General features: G+C 42.8%; 1 protein-coding gene across 6 annotated transcripts in view; it reads left to right on the top strand.

Annotated features, from left to right (window-relative positions):
- ARID1B (AT-rich interaction domain 1B) overlaps positions 1-23,430 on the top strand; it is a 440,882-nt gene that overhangs the window by 350,567 nt on the left and 66,885 nt on the right. For all 6 annotated transcript variants that reach the window (XM_032407588.1, XM_032407585.1, XM_032407584.1 and 3 more), the window contains one exon: positions 13,213-13,392. In XM_032407588.1, the coding sequence (XP_032263479.1) occupies positions 13,213-13,392 (180 nt within the window). The remainder of the gene's footprint in view (positions 1-13,212; positions 13,393-23,430) is intronic.

Here is a 23,430-nt window from a genome sequence, read left to right as displayed (position 1 = left end):
AAATTTTGAGAAGTTTTTAATGCTATTAGCTGGATTTATGGCAATATTTAGATCACAATTAGTTTTGAATTTTTTTTAATGATTTTGAATATCTTAATTGACCTAACTTCTTAATTTTCGAGAACAGATTAACAAGTTAGCTCAAAAATGGAGACCACCAAGATGATTGCTAAGGAGTTGGAAGTAGGATTGAAGTTTTTTTTTTTTCTGTTTCTGCGAACCACAGAAACTATTTGTTCCTCTTTCTTTTGGATTCTCAGTTTTAATATGACAGTAAATCTGTACATTCTGAAATGTTTTCATGGGGTATGTTGGTTATCAGAAAGTGTTCTCTTACTTGACCTTTCTAATTACCCTTGATATATAAAGGTGTTCTTACCATTTGTGAGCGCACCAAACATAAAATGGTGCTGCCTTTCAGCACAAGGCTATTATCAAAAAGAGAAAATGTATCACTTTCCAAATGTCTTGCTGTGTAAGTCTAGTAGATCAACGTGTTAAAGCATTAGCGATCGTCTGCCCCCACCCCCAGATGCAATTAATTCAGCCTCCGCTCTTAATTGAGGACTCCTTTTTTTATAATCCATGACAGACGAAAATAAAGTCAAATGGGAGGTCATATACAAGAGAGAGTATCTAGGAAGCTGTTTGTAATTTCCTCAGCCCCAGAGCTCTGCCTCTGGGCTGGATTGTAGACCCAGCCAATGCTAGCCTAGTGAAGGAAATAACAGCATAGGGCTTGTATCAGGGTTATCCTTCCATTCCTCTTAAGTCCGCTATCCAGAGATCTGCTCACCAAAAAGCTGGGAAAACAAATATCACATACAATAAAAGTCCATTATATTCACTGAGGAATCGTCAGTCGAAATTTTAGAATATTTTCAAAGGTGCATGGTTTTGTCACTCTTGCTATATGCAGTAATTTTTTCGAATTGCCAATTAAATCTTGCTTTTAATAGTTAACCTCATTTGTAATTGGCTCATTATTCTTCACTGAAAGTATTTGAGAACATCTGGATCTTAGGTAAATTCCACATTGTGTATTACATGCACTTATTTATAATAACGTGTTTTCTCCTGTGCCTTATGGGTCTGTACATCAGGGAAGGACCATTGTCTGCCTAGTTTGCCAAGCCAGAAAGCTAGAAGGCATCCTTGACGCCTTTTTCTCTCCCATCTGCCCCCCACTAGTCATCATGTTCCGTGAACTCTACCCCTGCAGTGTATTCCATGCATCCCCTCTTCTTGGTGTCCGCTGTCACTGCCCTGCTCCAGGCACCCCCGCTCCCCGGGTACCTTCAGCAACCTCCCAGCTCTTCTTCCTGTCTCAGCTGTGTTCCCTTTCAGTCACCTTTCCATGCTGAGTCTGGAATGGTCTTTTCCAGGTGGCTGGTTGGATTATGTGATTCCCTGCAGCCCAGGAGCCCCCCTTTGCCTTGGAGGAAGGCTGCACTGAGGTGCTTGTTTATGAGGCTGTTTCTTACCCCATGCCAGCCTCCCTTTCTGGCCTTACCTCTCATCACCCCGCTGCCTCTCATCTCCAGCCAACCGAACCTCTTTTAAGATCTTTATATAAACTCTTCTCTCCGTCATTTTTGCTACCCACATCTTGACCCCAACCCCACCCTGGCATGCCCCTCCCTTGCCCATCTTTACTGATCCTTCGGGCCCTCCATAGCCTGGCACCTGGTAGGTCTTTGAGTCCATATTTGCTACACGAACAAATGAAGGAAGCATCACCTGCCGCAGTGGTGCTCCCACAGCCAGGCACCGTCCCAGTGAGCCTGGCTGTGCTCACCCATTGCCAGGATTATCAGCGGAATTCTCCGTGACCAGAGCTCTGGGACCGATGGTAAGGACCACTGGCCCTGTTCAGTCTCCTACCTGCATGCCTGTGTAGTACATGCTTTTTCTCATTTTAATCTTCAGGGAGTTTGAAAGCAAAAAACCTGGGTTTAGGTGCAGGCTTTACCACTTAACTAGTTTTGTGACCTTGGACAGTTAAATCTCTGCTTCCTCATATATAAAGTGAGGATCAGTGTCCTTTGGATTTATTGCATGGATCAAATGCAACCTTGTATCCAAAGGTTATAAATTGGGAAGCCCTGGGCGCCTGGGTGGCTCAGTCGGTTGAGTGTCCGACTCTTGATTTCGGCTCAGATCATAATTTCAGGGTCATGAGGTTGGGCTCCGTGCTGGGCATGGAGCCTACTTAAGATCCTCTCTCTCCCTCTCCAAAAATAAAATAAAATAAATTGTGAAGCCCTGTGCAAATACTAATAATAAACATAAGCATCAGGCACAAATGATTCAGGGGAGACCTGGTTGTGAAAGCCTTGAAAAGCAGTTTCTTTACTGCTTCCAGCACATAGTAACACACATAAAATTGTCTTTGCTCTCTGCACCGAAGCGGACTTTTGCAACTAATACTCGAAAGATTTGTGTAAGGAAAGGCTGGGTATTTTGCCGCCATCTACCATCTGGGTAATCAGTCTGATCCTTCCCCGGACTCTCATTTGCCCAGTGATAGATGATGTCAGTAGCCGAGAGGGTTCTGTGGGGGTGGATGGGGAGAGCTTAGATGCTCATGTCTGTGCCCCTGCGTTATAGGGCGCTGCAGTGGCAGGAAAGGAAGAGGGAGCGATTCTGCCAGTTAACCTGATAGCACAGCTGGGAGAGCGCTGGGGGGCCTGGGTTACAGCCTTGAACGGGTCATTAGTTTTTGTCTTCCTCTAAGCAGTTCATGTTGTGAAGAGAAGCAGGCAGGCAAATAAACACTGGAGATATTAAAATGTAACAAGAATATTCTTTAAAATCTATTTTTCTCCCCAAATGGGAATCTGACACCTATTTGGGATGAGAAATCGCTCTGTCTTTACAGTCGGGAGACTCTCTGCTTAGGTGGTACAGCGTGTGACCATTATTTCACACATGTGGGGAAACATCTTTTATTGAACTGGCTTGAAGAAACAAGGCAGTTCTGTGAATTTTTAACAGATGCCAACGTGAAAACAAATTGTCCATGTGCCAAAGGAAAAACGTGCTTTGCTTTCCAGTGGCTCATAGAACCTTGGTGCTTTGCTGGTGTCCTGACGGTGCTAGAGCTTTCCAGAGGCACCTCTGATGAAGAAATGACATTTTTGTGTAATTGGTCCTGTGCTCTCTTGCTCCCCTGCATTAGCCTGGGCACTCTTGCTCTTCCTTTGCTATTTTCTCTTTCATGCACAGGATGAACTGTGGTTTGGGCTTTGTGTTTGCCTCAGTGTTTTCCAACAGGATTTAAAAGTCCCATACAGTTGTAGAATTTGTTGGGCTGCCTGAAGAGGAAGAGGATGTATGTTTGGAGGCTTAGATCCACGTTAAGATGCTTTCCAATTTAATAACCTGAAATTTCCCATTTTTCCTTGACTATGTCTTTGACCTTGTTTCTAAATCAGGTTTGTACACCCTTCGACTTAGGGATACACTTCCATTAGATGACCCTTTCCCCTGTCAGTGACTGTTCTGGAGTTGGGACAACCTGCCATTGCCTATTTGGATTCGCAAAGCTTTCCACTGTATTTTCTTCTATCTCATCTCCCCCAAATATGTCTTCTGGCCACTTTACTTTTTATCTTAAATATAATTTCATTCTATTTTTGAGAATTTTTGAAGTCCTCCTAAAGGTATCTCTGTCTTATCCAATGAAGAGTTTTTCCTCATTCCTGCAGCATAAAAAATAGTCTATGTTCATCTCTTATGTGGAAAATGTGATTCGTTTATAATGGTTGTGCAAATCAGTTTAATTTCTTTTAATATGCTAAGGTTTAGATAGTAACACTGGATCTTTCCTATAAAACAATTTCTTTTTTCCAAATAAGAGAATTATATAACTTTTTTTAAAACCAGAAAAAATATCCACTTAATAAACCACAAATACTACAGTGCTGAAGAAAATATTTGAAAGGTCCTAAAAACTCACTTAATCTAATAGTAATAAAAAGAAAGATTTTAGAAATGCTAATTCTCGATTAGACCAATTTTCTAAGATGACAACAAGGGGAATTTTTTTTTTTTTTTAATTGAGAAAGGAAAAATGTCTCTTTGGCTTAGTCTCTAATATGGGTCTCTATTACGGAGATCAGTAGCATTTTTCCTAAACTTAACATTACTGACAGTGCCATGTAATAAGAATAGATTGTTTGTCTTGAATTTTCCATTGATACTAATACAAATATCTGTAGAAGAATGACACTAAAGAAAATAGTCCTTAACGTGCAGACTGAGTGAGTCCAGGTAAGATTCTGGCAACCCTCCCTCCATTCCCATCTTTAGCTATTGATTGGTTACATAGAATATAGCAACCAAAAAATTATCAAATTGTAATTAAATATCTAAACTAACAGAGTGTGCCTTTGGAATACACGTTAGGGCAAGTTATTAGCATCTTACTAGGTGGTGGAAACAAGCCTGGCTAAGATTAGGCTTTTCTCACATGAGCTCCAGAACTCCATGACAGGGCCCCAGCCAAAGGGCAAGCACTTCTCCCTTCTGGCCCAAGGTCTCAGGTGGTCTTTCTTATAAGTAGAAAGAGAATTGTCGTCTTTAACTACCCCTCCCCCACGCGTGCATGTGCACCACACACAAACCTAATGGGTTGATTCATCCATTGCATAAATGATTATCAAGCTAGTCATTAGTCATAGGTCCTTATAAACCAATGGTCAACAAAAGTCAAGATCCTTGCTCTTTACCTTAATAGTCAATTCAGGCACTTGACAGGAATCTTGATATTTCTCTCTGTCTCTCTGTATCTTTCTCTCTCTCTCTCTCGTTTCAGTGGGCAAACTGGGGAATCTGCCAGATCAGGAAGGTTGTACGCTGAGTCTTATGCCGCTCAGAGCTAATCAGTATTGTAGCTATTGGTTGCGTGGCCTGAAACTGACAAGCTTAGCTTTTCTGAGCCAAATAACATGGCCGGCCAATTATTTCTGGAACTAGCTCTCTGGAAAAGGGCAATGCTTTCTGGATAGTCAACTGGGTGAGGCAAGCTACCCATCAGCTGTGACTGGCTCTGTTGGAGGAGGTGTAGAGCAGGCAGGCCCAGACGACGACACAGCGTGCGCTACCTGGGGAAGGGCAGCAGGCTGTTTGCCCGGAGCCTCACAGGGTATGGCATTTGTCACCTCAGTGAATTCACCACGGTCCAGGGACTTGCAGCACTTTTTGGCTTCACTGTGACGGATGGTTTGTAGGGGAGCCTGGCAAAGGGAAGCTAGTTCGGAAACTTGGGCGTCATTCCAACAGGAAATAAATGGTGGGTTGTCTTTAAAATAATATGAATAATAACAGCTATCACTTAGGGAGCCTTTGCCCTGTGTGCAGGCCCCGAGCTGCGTGGTGTTCATAACATTTTCTCATTTAATCTTAGGAATGTAGGCTCGCTTGTCATCTGCATGTTGCAGAAAAGGAAACAGGCTTAACTATTAACTAACTGGCCTGAAGTCCCCTAACTATGAGTGTCACTTTGCAGTGACAGTGGAGATGGACCAAGTGGATGCATTTGGCAGATATTTAGGGGACAGAAACAGCCATGCTTTCTGCTTGTTGGGATTTGAGCTGTCAATTGTGCCTTCCTTGAAAAGCCGTCTTCCTTTCCCTAGAAACAGTTCTTCAACTATACCGTGAATTGAGGAGCCAGGCCACCATGTTTATGAAGGTCTTTTTGTAAAGCAAAAGTAAATGGGCTCGGAATGAACGTGTTTTCTTACTCATTAAAAACACGTATTTGGTGCCAGTTCTGTGCCCGGCCCCTCGCCTGGTCCCGAAGAAGCAGATGCGGGGAGAATGGGTTTGTGGGCTGCAGCAGGCGGCTGTTTGGGCAGAAGCAGGCACGTGAGCCTGTAATTTGGCAGTGAGGTAGCTACTGTGCCTCATGGTGCTTTCTGAGCCTACGAAGGCCGAGGAGTGCCGTGGAAGACAGCAGGAGTGGGGCTGGGAAGGACTGGAGTCCGTGCGCTACGCGGAGGCGAACGGCCTGGTGGACACACTGTGGGACACACTATGAAAACCGCATACTCACCAGAGGACACGGTCTAGCATTTTGTTTTCAAACCGTGCCTCCCATTAGTGAGTTTTTAATTGAAAAAAAAAAATTTAAATAGCAGAGTGCATTTCACATAATAAGGGTGGAAATTGTTTTGTGAAGCAGTGTGCATGTGAACCTGCCTGTGAGTATATAAACATAGGCTCACCTACACACACTGGATCGTGACATAAAATCTGTTTCTCCCCTATGGATTGTGGTTAGCAATGTTTTAATACTTTGTGAGCCTCAGGGTCTTCATAGTTGTTTTGAAGTTTAAATGAGCTAATAAAGAACTAAGCTATTAGCATGTAATATATGTTCATTAAATGTCAACTGTTATTGACAGTGAGTGGCAACATTGTCTGGCACATGAGAAGTAGTCAATAAACATTTATTAAGTGAAGGGACATGCCAAGGCTTGCCGGTCTAAAGCAACCTGGTGCCTACGGGGAGAAAAAAGTGTCTGACCGATCAAAACCGAGTGGGGACGCTATGATGGAGCTGGAGAAATAGGTCAGGCCAAATTTGGAAAGACTTGTGTGCTGGCCTAATAAGTTTGGACTTCATTCTGTTAAGCAATCAAGAGTCAGGGACTAGTTTTTGAACAAACACGATCGACAAATCCCTGGAGAGATGAGGAAGGACGGGATTCAGAGCAGAAGTGAAGGCGCGGGCCTTGCGTATGAGTGAAAGATCCCCTTCTGCTGAGAGCAAAACGCAGGAGGTTGGGGCGTGGACATGGATGTTGGTGGGCGAGGGGGCAGGACGTCGTGAGGGCTGGTGCTGCCCGCCCCCGGGTTCCGTGGCTTCATCAGCTCCCTTGGTCATCGTTCCCTGCGTGATAGGTTTTAAGTCCTTCTAAGACAAGGATCATATCGTGTCCTTTTTCTCAGTGCTCTCTCATCCTCCCCACCTTCCGTGAGTGTCAGAGTAGAATTGGAGCTCGCTGGGAGAAGGTGTGTGTCAGGCTGTTGTGTTGAGTCCCCAGTGTGATCGCTGAGATCCGAGCTTGCACGGGGAAGGAAGGGCTCGCGGCATCACTGCAAAGGTGACAGTCATGCTTTTGTCTGGTGTCTTCATGGTGCCTTTCGGTTTAGAAAAGCACTTCTGCATATGCTTTCCTTATTTCACTCTCAGAATGATCCTGGAAGGGGGGAAGGAAGGTGGTGTGGTTACACACAAGCGAGCCCGTGGGTCCACACGGTGGGTCGTAGAGGCAGCTCCTGACCCACGTCTCATGATTGCAAACAGATGCGGCGTGTTTCCTTTGCTCTGAGGGTGTAGCTTTCCCTCTCTGTCCCCCCCACCAAAGGGCAGCTCTGATGTTTCATATCAGAAGTGCACCTGTTCATTTGGAACGTGGTAGTACAAGTGTGTGTGTCTGTATACACATGTAGTGAAGGACTCAAATAGCAAATTCATTTATATAGACCTGTGGATTTATAGTACGGATGAAATATATAAGGGATATTTTCATAGGCAGTTTCTATGATTTTTCAATAAGTACTTTGTATAATGTAAATAATAATTATCTCATTTATAATCCAAAATTTGTATTTCCCCACATTAGATACTTACTTGGGGCATACAATTCCATAATACACCCAGTAATAAAATATACTTTCATAATATATAAGAAATGAATTTTGTACTTTCTAAATTTCCCTTACTAGAAAGTTTGGTTTTCTAAATTCAGATGGCTTGTAACCAGCGAAACTTCACACCTTTTTTAAAAAGCAGCTTTATTCTCTCAGCTGTCAGTTTTTCTATTCATAAACTATGTCACAAGCTGTCGTTTTATAATAACTTTCTAAAAGAAGCAAAATACAATCAAATAAATATGTCGCCATAAATAGGTAGAAAATTCTTGGTTGAAATTTGGTTTTTGGAAACATTTTTACATTTATTTCATTCAAAACAAAGGTTAAAATCAAAACAAAGCAAGAAGTATCCCAAATAAATATACATGGAAATCACAAACTTGATTAGATTTTTCCTAGGGAAAAACGTGCCGAAGGCAGAATTGAGAACTAGAGCTAGAAGTGTCCCTGTGAGGACTGTGTTCCCTCCTTCTCCTCCCCATTGAACAGCTGGCGGGACTGCACCCAGACAGGTTCTGTGCATGGCAGACGCGGGAGGCCAGGGCCCCCCGCCCGGCTCGGTGCCCTCGCGGCCTCACGAGCTGCCGCTCTTGCTTTTCTTTTGTGAATGTGTAGTAGTACCAACTACTAATTACTGAAAGCCTGCTGTTCCGGGCACCCACGATATTCTCTCATTTAATCCCCACAGCATCTCTGTGAAGTAGATGCAATTGCCCCTGTTCTACAGATGAGGATGCAAATAATAGACATGCAGAGTTTCTATCTTGGGAATGAAAAGTAGAAATGCTTCCTTTTTAGCCAACTTTTGTCTTCAAATTTTTCATCAATTTGTTTAGACTATGGTAATAGTCAGGAACCTCTTGAGAATACAGTTCTGTCCATAATGGAAACCTTTTTTGGTAGGATTACAGCCAGCGTGTAACTGTGATTATATGTTACAGATCACTTTACTTGCATCCTCAACTGGTCTCCTGCAGTCCTTTCTTCATGCTGCAGGTTATAACAGAATTAGCTTTCAGAAATGTAAGTCAGGTCGGGCGCCTGGGTGGCTCAGTCGTTAAGCGTCTGCCTTCGGCTCAGGTCATGATCCCAGAGTCCTGGGATCGAGTCCCGCATGGGGCTCCCTGCTCTGCGGGAAGCCTGCTTCTCCCTCTCCCACTCCCCCTGCTTGTGTTCCTGCTCTCGCTATGTCTCTCTCTGTCAAAAAAAAATAAATAAAATCTTTAAAAAAAAAAAAAAAAAAAAGAAATGTAAGTCAGGTCATACCGCTTTCCTGCTAAGACAGCCCGTGGTCCTTGCTACTGTTGATCTCAGTGAAGGACCACATTCCCCCCGGATTGCAGATACAAGAGCTTCGGTGAGCCGTATCACTGTTGGCGTAATAGAAGCTGTATCTGCAAGATGAAATACCTCGTAGTCAGGATGTAGAGTGACTAACAGAAAGGTGGGCAAATGATATAAATGGTTCTAGGAAAGGAACAAAAAACAGCTACTAAGCAAAATGTTCCCGTTTACTCATAAGAGAAATACAAAATCAAACACAAATTATAAAACACCTCCAAAAAGATACATTACAAACCATTGCCCCTGGCGCGGGAAACTCAGTGGTAAGAGAGAGGGATGCAGTAGTCCCTCCCTCCACACCCCCACTCCCCTCCATGCTTTCACTTTCCCAGTCTCCGCAGCCAGCCACACTCCGGAAGCAGATGATCCTCCTTCTGACCTAGGATTAGACGGTCAGTAGTGCCTAATGCTACGTCACAACCCCTGCGTCATACTCCTCACACCCTCATCTCCTCCTGTGGGCATTTTATCGTTTAACATCATCCCAGAAAGAAGAAGGGTGGGTATGGTACAGGATGTCGAGAGAGAGAGAGAGACCACATTCATATAGATTTTATTACAGTATCTTGTTGTAATTGTTCTGTTCTATATTAGTTATTGCTGTTCATCTCTTACTGTGCCCAATTTATGAATTAAATTTTATCATAGGCGTGTTTGCATAGGGAAAAGCCTAGTATATGTAGGGCGCTGTACCATCCGCAGCTCCAGGCATCCACTGGGGGTCTTGGAACATATTCCCCTCCCCACCCCACCCCACTCCCGCAGGTAAAGGGAGACAACTGTATGTATATGTTCCTAAACTTTTGTATCGTATTTTGAATTTGTAGACAGTTACACAAGTACTAGAGTAACATGGATTCCACATATTTAAATTAAAAAATGTATAAAAGCTAGCTTGTTCACTCTAGCTAGAAGGTACATCTGAATAGGTGGGGTATTCAGGAGTTGAAAGATATTCGTGGCACTTCATAAAGCAGGAAAGTAGCATCCAGTCCCTTTTCTATATCCCATTTTAGAGCACCAAACACTTTTGCATGGTATTCCGGTTGATCTTACCACTCATCTTCATTTTAAGATGTGGAAACCGAGGCTCAGATAAATTATGATTTGCCTAAGGTCTCACAGCTAGTTCAGTCAGTGCCCACTGTAAGATGTTTCTTTACGTACCTGTCTCCCCAAGAAGATGCTGAGCTAGCGACGCAAACAAGACTGTACTGTAGGCCCCGTGTTCCCAGTTGACTGCCATTAGGTGATTTTAGCTCAGAAGGGAGTCAGGCAAGTGACGTCACCTTCTCCTTTCATTGTTTTGGGGAATACATGGAAAGAGATCAGTCTCGTCAAAAACATAAAATGAGATTTCAGAAAACTCTTGTAAGTGGTGCCATTGCAAAAGCAATACACAGAAAAATAGCTTCACAATTTTAATTTCTGTGGAAGGAGAGTGGATTCCATACCCCATAGAACCTTGTCTCTGGGTTGTGGCATTTGACGCTGTGACACATTCCATTTGAATTTGCGTTAATATTCTACCTCTTCTGGAATCTTTCACAAACTTGATTTTCTGCCAGTGATGAGTCAGATAATTCAAATGGAACATGGCATATATATTTTTAAGGACTGAGCAAATAAAAATAAAGAAATAACTTGCCCAGGTAAGAATTGTTAGAACTCATCTGAACAAACCTTAAGCTTGTTAAGTGTCCCAGAGGCAGCAGGAACCCAAGGATGGACTGTATCATCAGAGGTTCTAAATCCTTCAGCATGAAGACTTTCATGGTTGAAGTGAAATTTAATGCCTAAGAAAAGGACCTGTGTTATTTTCTTTAATGAAGAAGATAGCAGTCACTCTCTAAAAGAAAGAAAGACAAACCCACACAATCTGTATGGAATTTAAACACATTTCTTATTAAATAGGACTCTATATGAAACTCTTGAGAATTTTATAGTAAAGCTTAGATAAATATTTCATGAAACATCTTAAGATGCAATCATTTATAGTAATTTTAGTGCTCTGATTTCTGTTTGTTTTCGGATTTAAAAAAGCAAACATTTTCTATGATGATTTATATCTGGGAGCTGCCAATTGAGCCCAATTTCATAAGACTTATCTTTATAAATAAATGGAATAGGATAATAGGGAACAGCTCTACTTACTTGTATTTTATATCTTAACTCTTTAGACAGAAGCAATGTTGAAAGATCTTTTTTTTTCCTAACTGAAATATAAACCATGGCCTTTATAAAAGTCCGACCTCATTTATCCCCCTAAGTTGAAGCTGCCTTTGGATCTGGGTATCATCTTCCCTCCAGCTGCCTCAGAGACTCTTCGGCCACGACTGCTCTAGGTTCTCTGGAATAAACCAGCCCCCACCCCCCACTCGGCAGCATACTGGAGCCTTCACGTGACGTGTGAGAACTCTCACCAACCCAGACTCCTGGGTTTCTGGGAGTTGATCAAACTGCCCTTCCTTAGTATGCTGGTTTGATGGTGTCAGCTTTTTCTTAGAGACAGGTCTTGATTTGGGGTACTGTCTACATGTCTACATGAGTCTTCCACGGGTCATTCTACATACTCGCTTATATTTACCCAAACTACTGATGATGTGGATATACCTTGACATGATGATCCTGCATCATTTAAAGATGTATTTTCTTTATCCATTTGGACAACTACCTGCTAAGCACCTACTTTGCTGTGCACCGCAGTCTGTGGAGTGCATGAGGAATTTAATATTCATTCAATAAATAGTTACCTCCCATGTGCCAGACACCCTGCTGCCACGTTTGGACGCACTAGTGGGACAGACATGATCCTTGCCCTCACGGAGCTGAGGTTTTAGTGGGCACAGGAAGGCTAAGTGAGTCCCAAATACAGTAAAATGATGGCAGGTTATGAGAAGCGCTGTGAAGAAACTCAAGTGAGAAATGGCCAGGGTGGTGCAGCCCCAGGGCGTGCAGCCCAGGAAGGGGACTTGGAGGTGAGCAGAAATCAGCAGGTGGAAGAGCACTCTCAGGAGGGGGAGCAGGAGAGAATAATGCTTTGTTGATGTTACCTGCAAGGAGCCATGGGACATGGGGTCAGAGTGAGAGCGGCAACGCTTAACCACGGAGGAGGCCACAGGCCGTGGTCAGAGGTTTGCATTTGGTTCCCAGGTTCCTGGGAAGCCTTGAGGGGTTTCATGCAGAAAAGATACGCTCTGATCTCCTTTTTTATTCCTGAAAGATGATTCTGGCAGCTTTGTGGAAAGCAAGGGAAAGGAGCAAAGTGGGGGGTGGGGGGTGGTTGAGGCTGAGAGAGCTGAGGGGAGTTGGGGGGGTGGGGAGGAAGATGGTAGCAGGCCAGGCTTCTGCAGGAGTGGAAGAGCGGAAGAGCAGCCCGAGAGACATTCCAGAAGCGAGACATTCCAGAAGCGCAGGCAACAAGATGGGCACATACCTGGAGAAAAAGGGGAGGGAGGAGGGAATCCCGGGAGTCAGGGGATTCTGACAGGAGCGTCTGGGGGAGCGCTGGTGCCATTGGTAGAGACGGGGAGACCCCAGGCATGGTAGGTTTGCGGGAGGAGGTCAGAGTTCTGTTTTGGAATAGCAGAATCTGCTCCAGACCCACCCCTTGTTCACAGTGTACCCGTAAGGGGTGGTATGAGCTGGGGTTCATGGGTCTGCAGCACTTTAGGAGTCAAGGTGAAGGATCATTGCTCAGGAGATCAGGGGGCAGAGCAGTTCTGAGCAGTTCCGAGCAGGGGAGAGCAGGATACTGGCCCAACCTTGAGAAGAGGGGCAGGATGTTTAGGTGGCCGGAGACATGCATCCCAGAGATCGGGCGCAGGGGCTCTGAGAGGGCGCTCACAACGTGTCTGGCCTGGCAGGAATGAAAGGCTGGCAGCGTAAGGGGGGCCAGGGTGTTACTGTTGCTTTTTGTAGGGGCCTCATCTCCCAAAAGAGGTTAAGCTTGCTTCCTCTTCTCTCTCTTCTCCTTTCCCTAGTTCAAGCCCATGATCCACTGGGTTCGCAGAAACTCTAATGGGCTTTCAGAGTTAGGACTGGGGGAGGCCCAGAGGACCCACTTTGGGGTTGAGACACCTTTAGATGTTTCTTTAGGGGAGTCTCACAGCACCCATCTTCTCCCCCATCCACTTTCCACACAATTCCATGTCCATTTTGTCACCTGCACTTATATATTTCCATTTATTTCCCACCTAGGTTTTATGGCAGGCACACAAAGAAACCCTCAGATGTCTCAGTATGGACCTCAACAGACAGGACCATCCATGTCGCCTCATCCTTCTCCTGGAGGCCAGATGCATCCTGGAATCAGTAGCTTTCAGCAGAGTAACTCAAGTGGGACTTATGGTCCACAGATGAGCCAGTATGGACCACAAGGTAAACACCGTTTCTCAAAAATGCATTGCAGTAGGCTATAGAAGGTTTGTGAATATGTTAGTCCTTCAAGGTCTTAATAATATAAACACCTTTTAAGATCCCATTATTTGTTACCTGACAGATTTGTAAAGTTAATGCAAACCCACAGTCCTTCAGTTGCCCGCAGTGATGGGAAGAATAATTATAGCAAGTATTCATTAAGCATTCATACATCAGACACTATGGTAACTGCTCTTTAATATGTGTGTTACTAATAAAGGAGTAAATCCGTTTCTGTGATGTAGTTTGAAATGCTTGTTGAGAAATAGACACAGGCCTTGTCTTCAAAAAGTTTCTAATTTAAAACATGGGTTTCATTATGTTGAATTCTGACTGTGTCCCCCGTCTCTCCATAACTATCTTTGTAACAATGTGCTCAGTACTCAGAAGGGTGTTGTCTCATGACATCCACTCCCAGTTTGTCTCCAAAGTTCTGTGTCCGGTAAAAAGCAGCTCTCGTTTTCTCAGTCGGTACCAGTCTTACTCTGCAAAGACAGAACAAAGCCTGAAATGGACATGTCTTTCAAAAAGGATAAGGGGGCACCTGGCTGGCTCAGTTGGTGGAGCAGGCAACTCTTGACCTCGGGGCTGTAAGTTTGAGCCCCACGTTGGGTGTAGAGATTACTTAAAAATAAAATCTTTAAAATTAAAAAAAGGAAGATAAGGCGAGAGTCGAAAAATAATGGAACCATGCCCAAAATGCACTGTTTACATTCTGCCTTCCCGGAAGTTGATGTATGTTTTGTCATGTACATGTAGGATCCTTTTATCAAGGTTTTTAACCTGATATATTTTTTTTCTAAGACACTTTTGGCAGTAAGACATTTGAATTTTGCACCTTCTTTATGTTTTGTTTATTTAAATTAGACATTAATGGATAATTTAGAATAAGAAAATCTGGCGCAATTCCCAGAGTTTCCTCAAAAATATCAGGAATATTCCGAGTGAAGATGATGAATGCCCACTAGGAAATTGTAGTAAAACAACAGTCAAGTCAGGTCTCCTCCTGTTAAATAAAGTCTTCTTCTTCTATGAAGATGTTTGTGTGTGTTTAACAAACCACTGAGCTCTGTCGAGGTTCGTTGAGCGTCTCCAGCCATGAAGCCGGCCCTCACAAGGCGAGACGATCCTCTGAGAAGGCCTAGGCACCTTCTTGACTTTTCACCCAGTGTTCCTCAGGAAAGCTTTTCTTTCTATTTATAGTACTTCACGGTTTGAAAATGGAGTTATCAATGTATTTGTCTTGTTCTTGAAGATTGCTTTCTGAAAGATCATCAGCACCTTCAATATTCCCAACATCACATGGTTTCCTTTCCTCGAGTTGCTTTATTATTTTACATCCCAGCTCTTTCTGTTGTTAGGAAAAACGATACTAGAACCCCCAAAACAAAACTTTGTGGTTCGCCCCTTCCTGCCTTTGTCCATACGTGGAGTGGACGTAGACTTTGTGTTTTGCTTGATTCCCTTTACACCATGTCATTAATGGCTTCCCGTGATACTAATTTCAGTAAAACCCTAGGAATTTAGGTCTCACCTGACAGTGGCAGTCTGCCCTGTTCCTGTTCCCTGGCAGCCCCAGGAGGCCGTGACATGGAGATGTTTGTCGCTGCGCTGAGGCAGGTCAGTGAGGCGCTCAGGTGGAAGACCGCATCACTGCCCACGGGACCCATCCGGCGGCTCTCTTCAAAACTGATTTCTTTGACCCTTGTGGAAAGGAGAAAACTTGAGTGAAAGTCAGAAAAGCAGCTGTGATATACACAGAAAATGGGGACTTGGGCTCAGAATGTAATTGGAGACAAGGCCAGAGCCCATTGTTCTCAGAATTGGGAGTGGCTAAAGGTCTGGGACTTAGCCGCTAAAACTCACGAGGGCTTCGTGTAATCTTCAAAATTGGTCTGTCTTCTCTTAAATAATTCACTCTTGCAACCTCATCCTCTACTGTTCTCAGAATAAGGGAAGATAGAACCTTGACTATCTGATGAGTCTTTTGTGAACAGTTAAGAAAGCGCTTACGCTATCGAGTTAATAGCAGGAAAGGCCATTTCTATAGAATGGATTTCTTCGAATAAAACCCTCAGTTTTCTGGAATAATTGAACATTAAGATTCATAATTTAAGAGCACTGAACCTGTGAGGGTTCTCATCCAAACTGCTATGTGTCCTTGGAAAATTGCTTTCTCTTTGGGAGTTACTTTTCCTCTAGAAAATGAGAAAATTCGATCATGTTACTTTGGAATTTGCTTCCAATTCTAATGTTCTCCAGTCTAAATCTTGTTTCAACTCCACAGCCTTTTATATCAATGCAACCTGCTGGATCTACTACATAACATTTTGGCTATATAGTCAAGAAGGTATTTCTTTTAAGGCAAAAATGCGGAGTGTAGGTTGATACTCGAAACCATTTAGAATAATGAGGATAATTTGCATACTCAACACTTTGTAACTTTGAAAATGAGAGCCTGCATATCTGTCCTATCTGCTGTTTCTCCTTCTCCCCGGTGACCTCTCACACACATCCACTCCGAGGTGTGTATCCTCCTGGGTCCCTTGACTGGCTCCCAGTGCTGTGTGCTTAAAATCAGCGGCCTGCTACTCTGTGTTCAACTCAGAATTGTTTGCCTTTCCTCCTTGTATTCTCCAGCAAACACTAAATCACAGGACACGAATGCTTGTAACCTATTGTTCAATTCAACAAATGTCCTTACTTTTGTGTTTCTTTGTTGATCCTTCTAAGTATGACACAAATATTTTTTTTCTTCCTCCTCCTAATTAACTACTCAAATTAGTAAAGCATTCAGCTTACAATTTTGTGTTACATGTTTGAAGGTCTCTGAAAAGAATCACTTGTGTGTGACCCACAGAGGCCATTAGTCCCATCTTTTGTTTCTGATCCAAACTAGGTAACTTTCTTCTGGGTAAGTTTTGTTTTTAAGAGCTCTCAGAGGAAGATATCGTACAATCTTTTTTTAAGCCTTTTTACTCTCAGGAGTGGCTTCTCCAAAATTGTTATTTAGTAATAACAACCAACATTTTATTACTGTGTCCTGGGTCCTGTTTGAGGTGGGTTTTTTGTTTGTTTGTTTGTTTGTTGATAGATTTTATTTATTTACTTATTTGAGAGAGAGAGTAGGGGGAGGAGCAGAGGGAGAATCCTAAGCCGACGCCCTGCTGAACACGGAGCCAGACCCGGAGTTCGATCTCTCAACCCCAAGATCATGACCTGAGCCGAAATCAAGAGTCGGATGCTCAACTGACTGAGCCACCCTGGCGACCCTGAAGTGTTTTCCATAGACTAATTCATTTAATGCTCACAACATGCTCTGTGATAGATACTGTTATTATTCCACTCGGCAGATGAAGAAACTGAAGCATACCGTAGGTAAACAGCTTCGCCAGGATACACAGTGGTCATGCCGGGATTCATATTCAGGCAGACTTACCCGTTTTTTTAATTAATGGGAAGCTGTGACGTTATCCGCATTTTGCAAATGAGCAGTTTAACACAGTCCCACAGCTAGTAAGTGTTAGAGCCAGGGTTCAAATCAAGGGAGACTTCAGACACCACTCACATAGTCCCATGCCTCTGACGTACCCCCTCCTTGCTGGTTCATTTGTTCAGTGAGCCACTGAAGAGACAAAAGACAAACTACTCGAGGAACAAGGAACATTTTGGGAATACAGGCTTAGAAATACATCAAAGATACTAGAGATGAAGAAAAGTTTCTATGAAGTTAAGGAAATTTTTAGAAATGTATATTAATACTGTAAAATCTGAGTTATTAAATATACAAATGGAATGAATCCAATCTAAATGTTTGAAAATGTTTAATTGCAGTATATTTTATTGAAATAGTACTTTTCTACCTTCAAGCAAGTACATGTAGTAACTACCCCTATAAAATAGGGTTTCCAAGTAGGGCCATAGAGACTTGCTTTAATAATAGAAAGGAGTTATGTAATTGACATGTTAATTATTAATGAATTTGGGGGAAAGAGAGCTGAAACAAATTTCACCTATAAAGGTGAAAGAATAAAGACCATCTTGTTTTTGTGTTCCCTAGAACAGTGTCCGTCACACTGACCACAAATATCTTTTGCATATTTGTCACTATTTGCAGAAAATGGGCATCTAGCCTTAATTTTGCTATAAATAAGCAGTTTTACCTTGGGCAACTAAATAATTCTGAGCTTAGATTCCCCTCAGTTCTCACTTACTTGTACGAGAGTGTCTGGGCCACCACATACAGCTGCACAGGTTGTATACTGATACAGCCCTGGGTTTATGCCTTAATTTGTATAGTGTGTGTCTTAGGAAGCAGGGATCTTTTAAGTAGGTGAGCCTGATGAGACTTTTATTTCTTTTCTTTTTTAAGATTTAATTATTTATTTTAGAGAAAGAGTGTGCACGCACGTGCAAGTAGGGGGAGGGGCAATGGGAGAGGGAGAGAATCTCTAGCAGACTCCCCGCTGAGCGCAGAGCCCAACACGGGGCTTCATCCCAAGACCCTGGGATCATGACCTGAGCCGAAACCAGGAGTTGAACACTTAACCAACTGAGCCACCCAGGTGCCCTGAGACTTTTACTTATAAATTACTTGATAAAAGGTATTTTCTTCCAGAGTTTAAAGGTTTGGTTTTTTGTTTTTTTTTTTTTCTAAAAGAGATGCCTTCTGAAATATTCCTTCTCCCTTCATTAAAATATATTTCTCAGTGCATTCAGAAAATTCCAAATCATACCTAGTTGAAATGTGCAGTTCCAAAATAGTGAATCAGACATTAATAATGTTACATCTGTTTCAGTTGAAGAGGATCAACGCATAAATGTCACTCATTGGCGGCCCCTAGCTACTTTAGAGAACCTTATAGGCCCATGACATCCTTGGTGTCACTGTGACCCAGGATTTCAGTCTCTACTATTTTAAGTCCTGAATCTCAGTCTTATTATTGAATTACGCTAAATTCAGCCTCTCTTCGACAGAGGTGAGATGCGTCTGCCCCATGGATTCATGTTTCCCCTGGACAGGGCTGCAGACTGACCACAGCCTGTTCTTTGGCTTTCCAAACGCTGCTTTCTCACTCCCTGTTCAGTTAACTCATTTTTCCCCCCTTGAAACCAGTTGTGATACACATGACAAATTATAGCCTCCTATTACCATATTACCGTAGCCTTATTTTATGGTTAAATCAACAGTACTAGGCAAGTGTCAGTTCCATGTTCTATATTGTTTTGTTGTTAAAGAAATATTCCAGGGGCGCATGGGTGGCTCAGTCGGTTAAGCAGCTGCCTTCGGCTCAGGTCATGGTCCTGGGGTCCTGGGATCGAGCCCCGCGTCCAGCTCCCTGCTCAGCAGAGAGCCTGCTTCTCCCTCTCCCTCTACCTGCCACTCTGACTACTTGTGCTCTCTGTCGATAAATAAATAAAATCTTAAAAAAAAAAAGAAAGAAAGAAAGAATAAAGAAATATCCCAAATCTCTATCTCACTGATATTGGGAAAAAGAAATTGAAGTAGGTCAGTTTACAGTGAAAGATTGTTAATGCAGTCTTCTTTTGATGCTCAAATTTAGTTTTCACGTTGTAAGATTTAAGCCTGAATTTTTCTTAATAGACCGATAACCATCACAATTTTATCAAAACCCAGGAATTTAGGAAGGAGTGAAGAAAATTTAAACTACAAATCAACTTAAAATTTTAAAAAGAAAAAAAAACATAAAGCAGCTTTAATTTTGACTAGTGCAAAACTCTTTTCCCTTGCTAATTAAAACCAACAGCACTCAAGAGTGCTGCCCTTCACTCCCCTCGCTGAAGAAGCCCATCCTTGCGAAATCATCCAGTGGGCTGTTCCTCTAAGACAGGGCTTGGTCATGACAATCCTGGAGAGCACTGTAGAAATACAGGTGTGGACATTCAGCTATACTTGACATCTTAGCAAGGTGCCTTTTCCTAGGGCTCACAGCTCGGCCACTTTTTTCAAATGTTTGAAAAGAAATGGCTTTGTTGAGTGACAAGTGACAAATGGGTGAGGGTCCCTCTCAGCCCTCAGGGGAGGCAGGTCAGAGCTCCCCCTCCAGGCAGTGCTGTCCCCACGTGCACAGAGCACAGGGAGGACAGAGGTGCTCAGGCAAGGCGTGACAGTGGTGACCCTGAGACTCTTTCATTTCTTACCATAGAGATTTTACTGTTTTACACTAAATTTTGCTATTGACTTGAGATAATACCTTTTTACATTTTTTAATGTCAGTGTTTACTTCTACTCGGTTTGAGAAATAAATCTGAATGTCTGTACATGATGAAAATAAAAACCGACCTATGAGGGGCGCCTGAGTGGCTCAGTCGTTAAGCGTCTGCCTTCGGCTCAGGTCATGATCCCAGGGTCCTGGGATCGAGCCCCACATCGGGCTCTCTGCTCAGCGGGAAGCCTGCTTCTCCCTCTCCCACTCCCCCTACTTGTGTTCCCTCTCTCGCTGTGTCTCTCTTTGTCAAATTAATAAATAAAATCTTTAAAAAAAATAAAAAAAATAAAAAAATAAAAAAAACCGACCTATGATGCAATATATAAAAAAAGAATTTCACTGATTAAAAAGTTACTAATACTGGAACAGTTTCTCTCTGTTCCTTGAAAGGTTCTATTTATTGACTGTAAGCATCCAACAGTAGTTACAGTTATTATTATTTTTTTCCCCACAGCAACCTCATGGGACAGATAATCTTGTATTATACCCTTTTTACAGATGAGGAAACTGAACTTGGGAGTGACAAGTGGCTTTCTGAAGGTCACACGTAGCAGACGGTTACCCCCCTGCTCCTTGAGGGCCTGTGCTCTCTTCCGCACTCACCGCCCTGGAGTCAGGTGCTGCTGGTATCTGACGGTGCCCGTCCGTCCCCTGGGCCTGTATGATGTCAGCCTCCATAACAGTTGTTTCTCTGAAGATGCACTTCTTCCTGAGAGGCCCCCTTCCCCGGAGTGGCTCTCCTCAGTCTCCTCAGCAGGGATGCCTCCCCTCGCCACTCTGTATAAATCTGCCGCCATGTTTCTTCAGGGCACTCACTGGCACCACATGACAGGGTCTAGACTTCCTTCTTTGCCTGTCTCTTGCCACCAGAATGTCAGCTCTTTGCCTTTGTTTGCTGCTGAATCCCCAGCCATTTGCACAGAGCTAGCATGTAAGAGGCCCTTAAGAACTATTTCTGACAGAGATGAAGATGGAAAGTTCCAGAGACACTGGTACCTTTTCAACCCTACCTTGATGCTTCACGGGGTTGGGGTTGATGACTCAGTGCATAATTATCTTTAGGAGGTAAAACGAAGGATCATTTTTGTCTATTTCTCTCTGTGCGTCTGTATTCTCTGCACCGAACTTGCATTATTGTATAATTAAATTTTTTTTAAGATTTTATTTATTTGATGGAGAGAGACCGCAAGAGAGGGAACACAGGTAGGGGGAGGGGGAGAGGGAGAAGCAGGCTTCCCGCTGAGCAGGGAGCCCGATGTGGGGCTCGATCCCAGGACCCTGGGATCATGACCTGAGCCGAAGGCAGATGCTTAATGACTGAGCCACCCAGGTGCCCCTGTATCATTAAATTTTTAAAGGGGTCCATTTATGTAACATATGGAAAGAACCACCAAAAGTGAGCCGCTGAAGCCCTACTGTGAGGTAGTCGGCCTTTCCCCCTCTATTCCAAGCTTTGTGCAATATGGTTATTTCTCTTACATTGTGAAGACTTTTTAAAATGCATGTTGATCTAGGGAAGATATGTTGCCATAAATACCAATTCCAAAACAAATTCTCTCCATTCCCACAAATAGTAGGATTTAATGCAACTGAAGGTAAGTCAGCTTTCATTTTGAACCTGCTTTTGTGGTCTTCATATCTACTCAGTCATTTTCCCTCCAAAGTAATATCTAAAAGAGCAACATTGTGTTATCAGCCTGTGTAGAAAGCTAGAGTTGGAAGAAGGTTTTTGAAATATAACTTTTTTTTTAACACAGAAAGGATCTTACTGAAATATGGTAACCAGCAAATAAACATGTGAAAAATGCTCAAAGTCATTCTTTGTTAGGGAAATGAAAATTAAAGCCACAGTGATATCCACTTGACACCTACTGGAATGGCTCATTTTTTTTAATTGACAATATCAAGGATGTAGAACAGTTAGAACTCATACATTTTTTTTTTAACTCATACATTTTTTGGTAGAGTTTCTTAGAAAGTCAAACATGCACTTACCCTACAACCTGGCACTCTCATTCCTGCCAAGAGAAATGAAACCTGTGTCCACACTAAGACCTGTGTGCAAATGTTCGTAATTGCCAAAACCTGGAAATAAACGTCCACAGAATTGAATGCTACTCAGCAACAAAAGGGAACAAGCCACTGATGTGTGCAGTAATGTGGATGGATTTCAAAAGCGTGATGCTAAGGGAAAGGAGCCAGACACAAAAGACTACATACTGTATGATTGTATATGACACTGGGGAGAAGGCAAAACCGTAGGAAGAGAAATCAGATCAGTGGTTCCCATGGGTGGGGGTGAGATTGACCACAAACCGGTAATTTTTTGTCATGGTATGATAAAAATACCCCATGTCGTGGTGGTTATAGGACATACAGGATTGTTATTGTATGTAAATTCTATCTCTATAAACATGACCTAAAAATCATATTATATAGTAGACAGCTATAAGCAGTGGTGAGCATTACTAACTAAACAACAAGGTAAATGCCTATTTAGCCCTAATTCACAAACATATTTATCATAATATATAGCTAATTAATCCATTTTATTTTTTCCTGCTCCGGGTAGAGTGTCTGGTCTGTGATTTGGGCACCATTTTACCCTCCACAGCATGGGGGTATAATACGGAGCCTTGCATGTAGAAGTGAGTCATAAGGAATTGTCGAATGGTAACACTGAGAAGCAAAACTTCTTATGTGAGTGGAAACACTTAATAGTTCAAAAAAGCAGGAAGCTTGGAGTATTGATTGTAACTAGCAAATTTAAATATTCCAGAGTCAGGTACAGAATTTTTTGTGATCCTCCTAAAATAATGGTGACTCAAATAGAGTCTAGCTCCTTCTTCCTCTGTCTGGTGCTTGAATATACCTCCTGGTGGGTTGAAATCTGAATTTATTTGGTGACCAATTTTCCGGAGCTGGTGTGCCAAGATGAACCCACTTGAAAACTGTGGGCTCTCGGACTTGGCTGCAAGACCCGTCCAGCTGAGGTGGGCTGGCCCAGCATCTGCTGCCTTCATTGTGCCTAATGCTGGATCCATCTGTTTTCTGTCCAAGCTAGTGCCAACAAATTACTAATCTATTAGAGAAACATGGAAATAAGATTGCACTTCTCATTCCTGGCTTTTCCTCTCATATTTTGCTTGGCTTACATGTTTGGTTTTTGTTTATTTGGGGGAGAAAGATACGTTATCGAGTAGGCAAAGGGGGGAGGCATTAATCATTTTTCACTCCTTTCACACTTTTTTTAAAAGACTATGGGGAAAGATCATCAATTATCCATGTTGTTGATAGTACTATGATTGTTGATGACGGTGGCAGCTATCGTTTATCAGGGGACTCTGTGCTCGGCACTCTACTAGTCCCTTTGTACCAGGTCCCCATTACCGTTCTTACTTTACTGATGGCAAAACTGATGTTCACATAGGTTAAATAACTTATCCAAGGTCATGCCGCTATTCAGACCCCAATTCTAGAGACTGTGCTTTGTCCATCGCTGCCTCTTAAGCCATTTAAAGCCTTTAGAAAGCATTTTTATCCAGGCATGTGAGTTTAATGAGGAAAGTCTTTAGCGTTTCAAGGAGAAGAAAAGGGGACTTTGTATTTCTTCTCCCAAATAGAGGCCTCTATAATTAGAACATATTCCCTTGACATGTGCTTTTGAGTGCCAATTCATGGAATCAACCCAACTGATTGAGGAAAATGAGATTGGGAGCCCAGCACTCAACGGGCCTTTCTAAGCACAAGTGTGTGCGTGCGTGTATGG

This window comes from Phoca vitulina, unplaced genomic scaffold (assembly GCF_004348235.1).
Source record: "Phoca vitulina isolate PV1807 unplaced genomic scaffold, GSC_HSeal_1.0 scaffold9, whole genome shotgun sequence".
In the NCBI taxonomy this organism is placed as follows: domain Eukaryota; kingdom Metazoa; phylum Chordata; class Mammalia; order Carnivora; family Phocidae; genus Phoca; species Phoca vitulina.
Note: the sequence above shows the minus strand (reverse complement) of the source record. Positions and strands in the feature narration are given on the sequence as shown.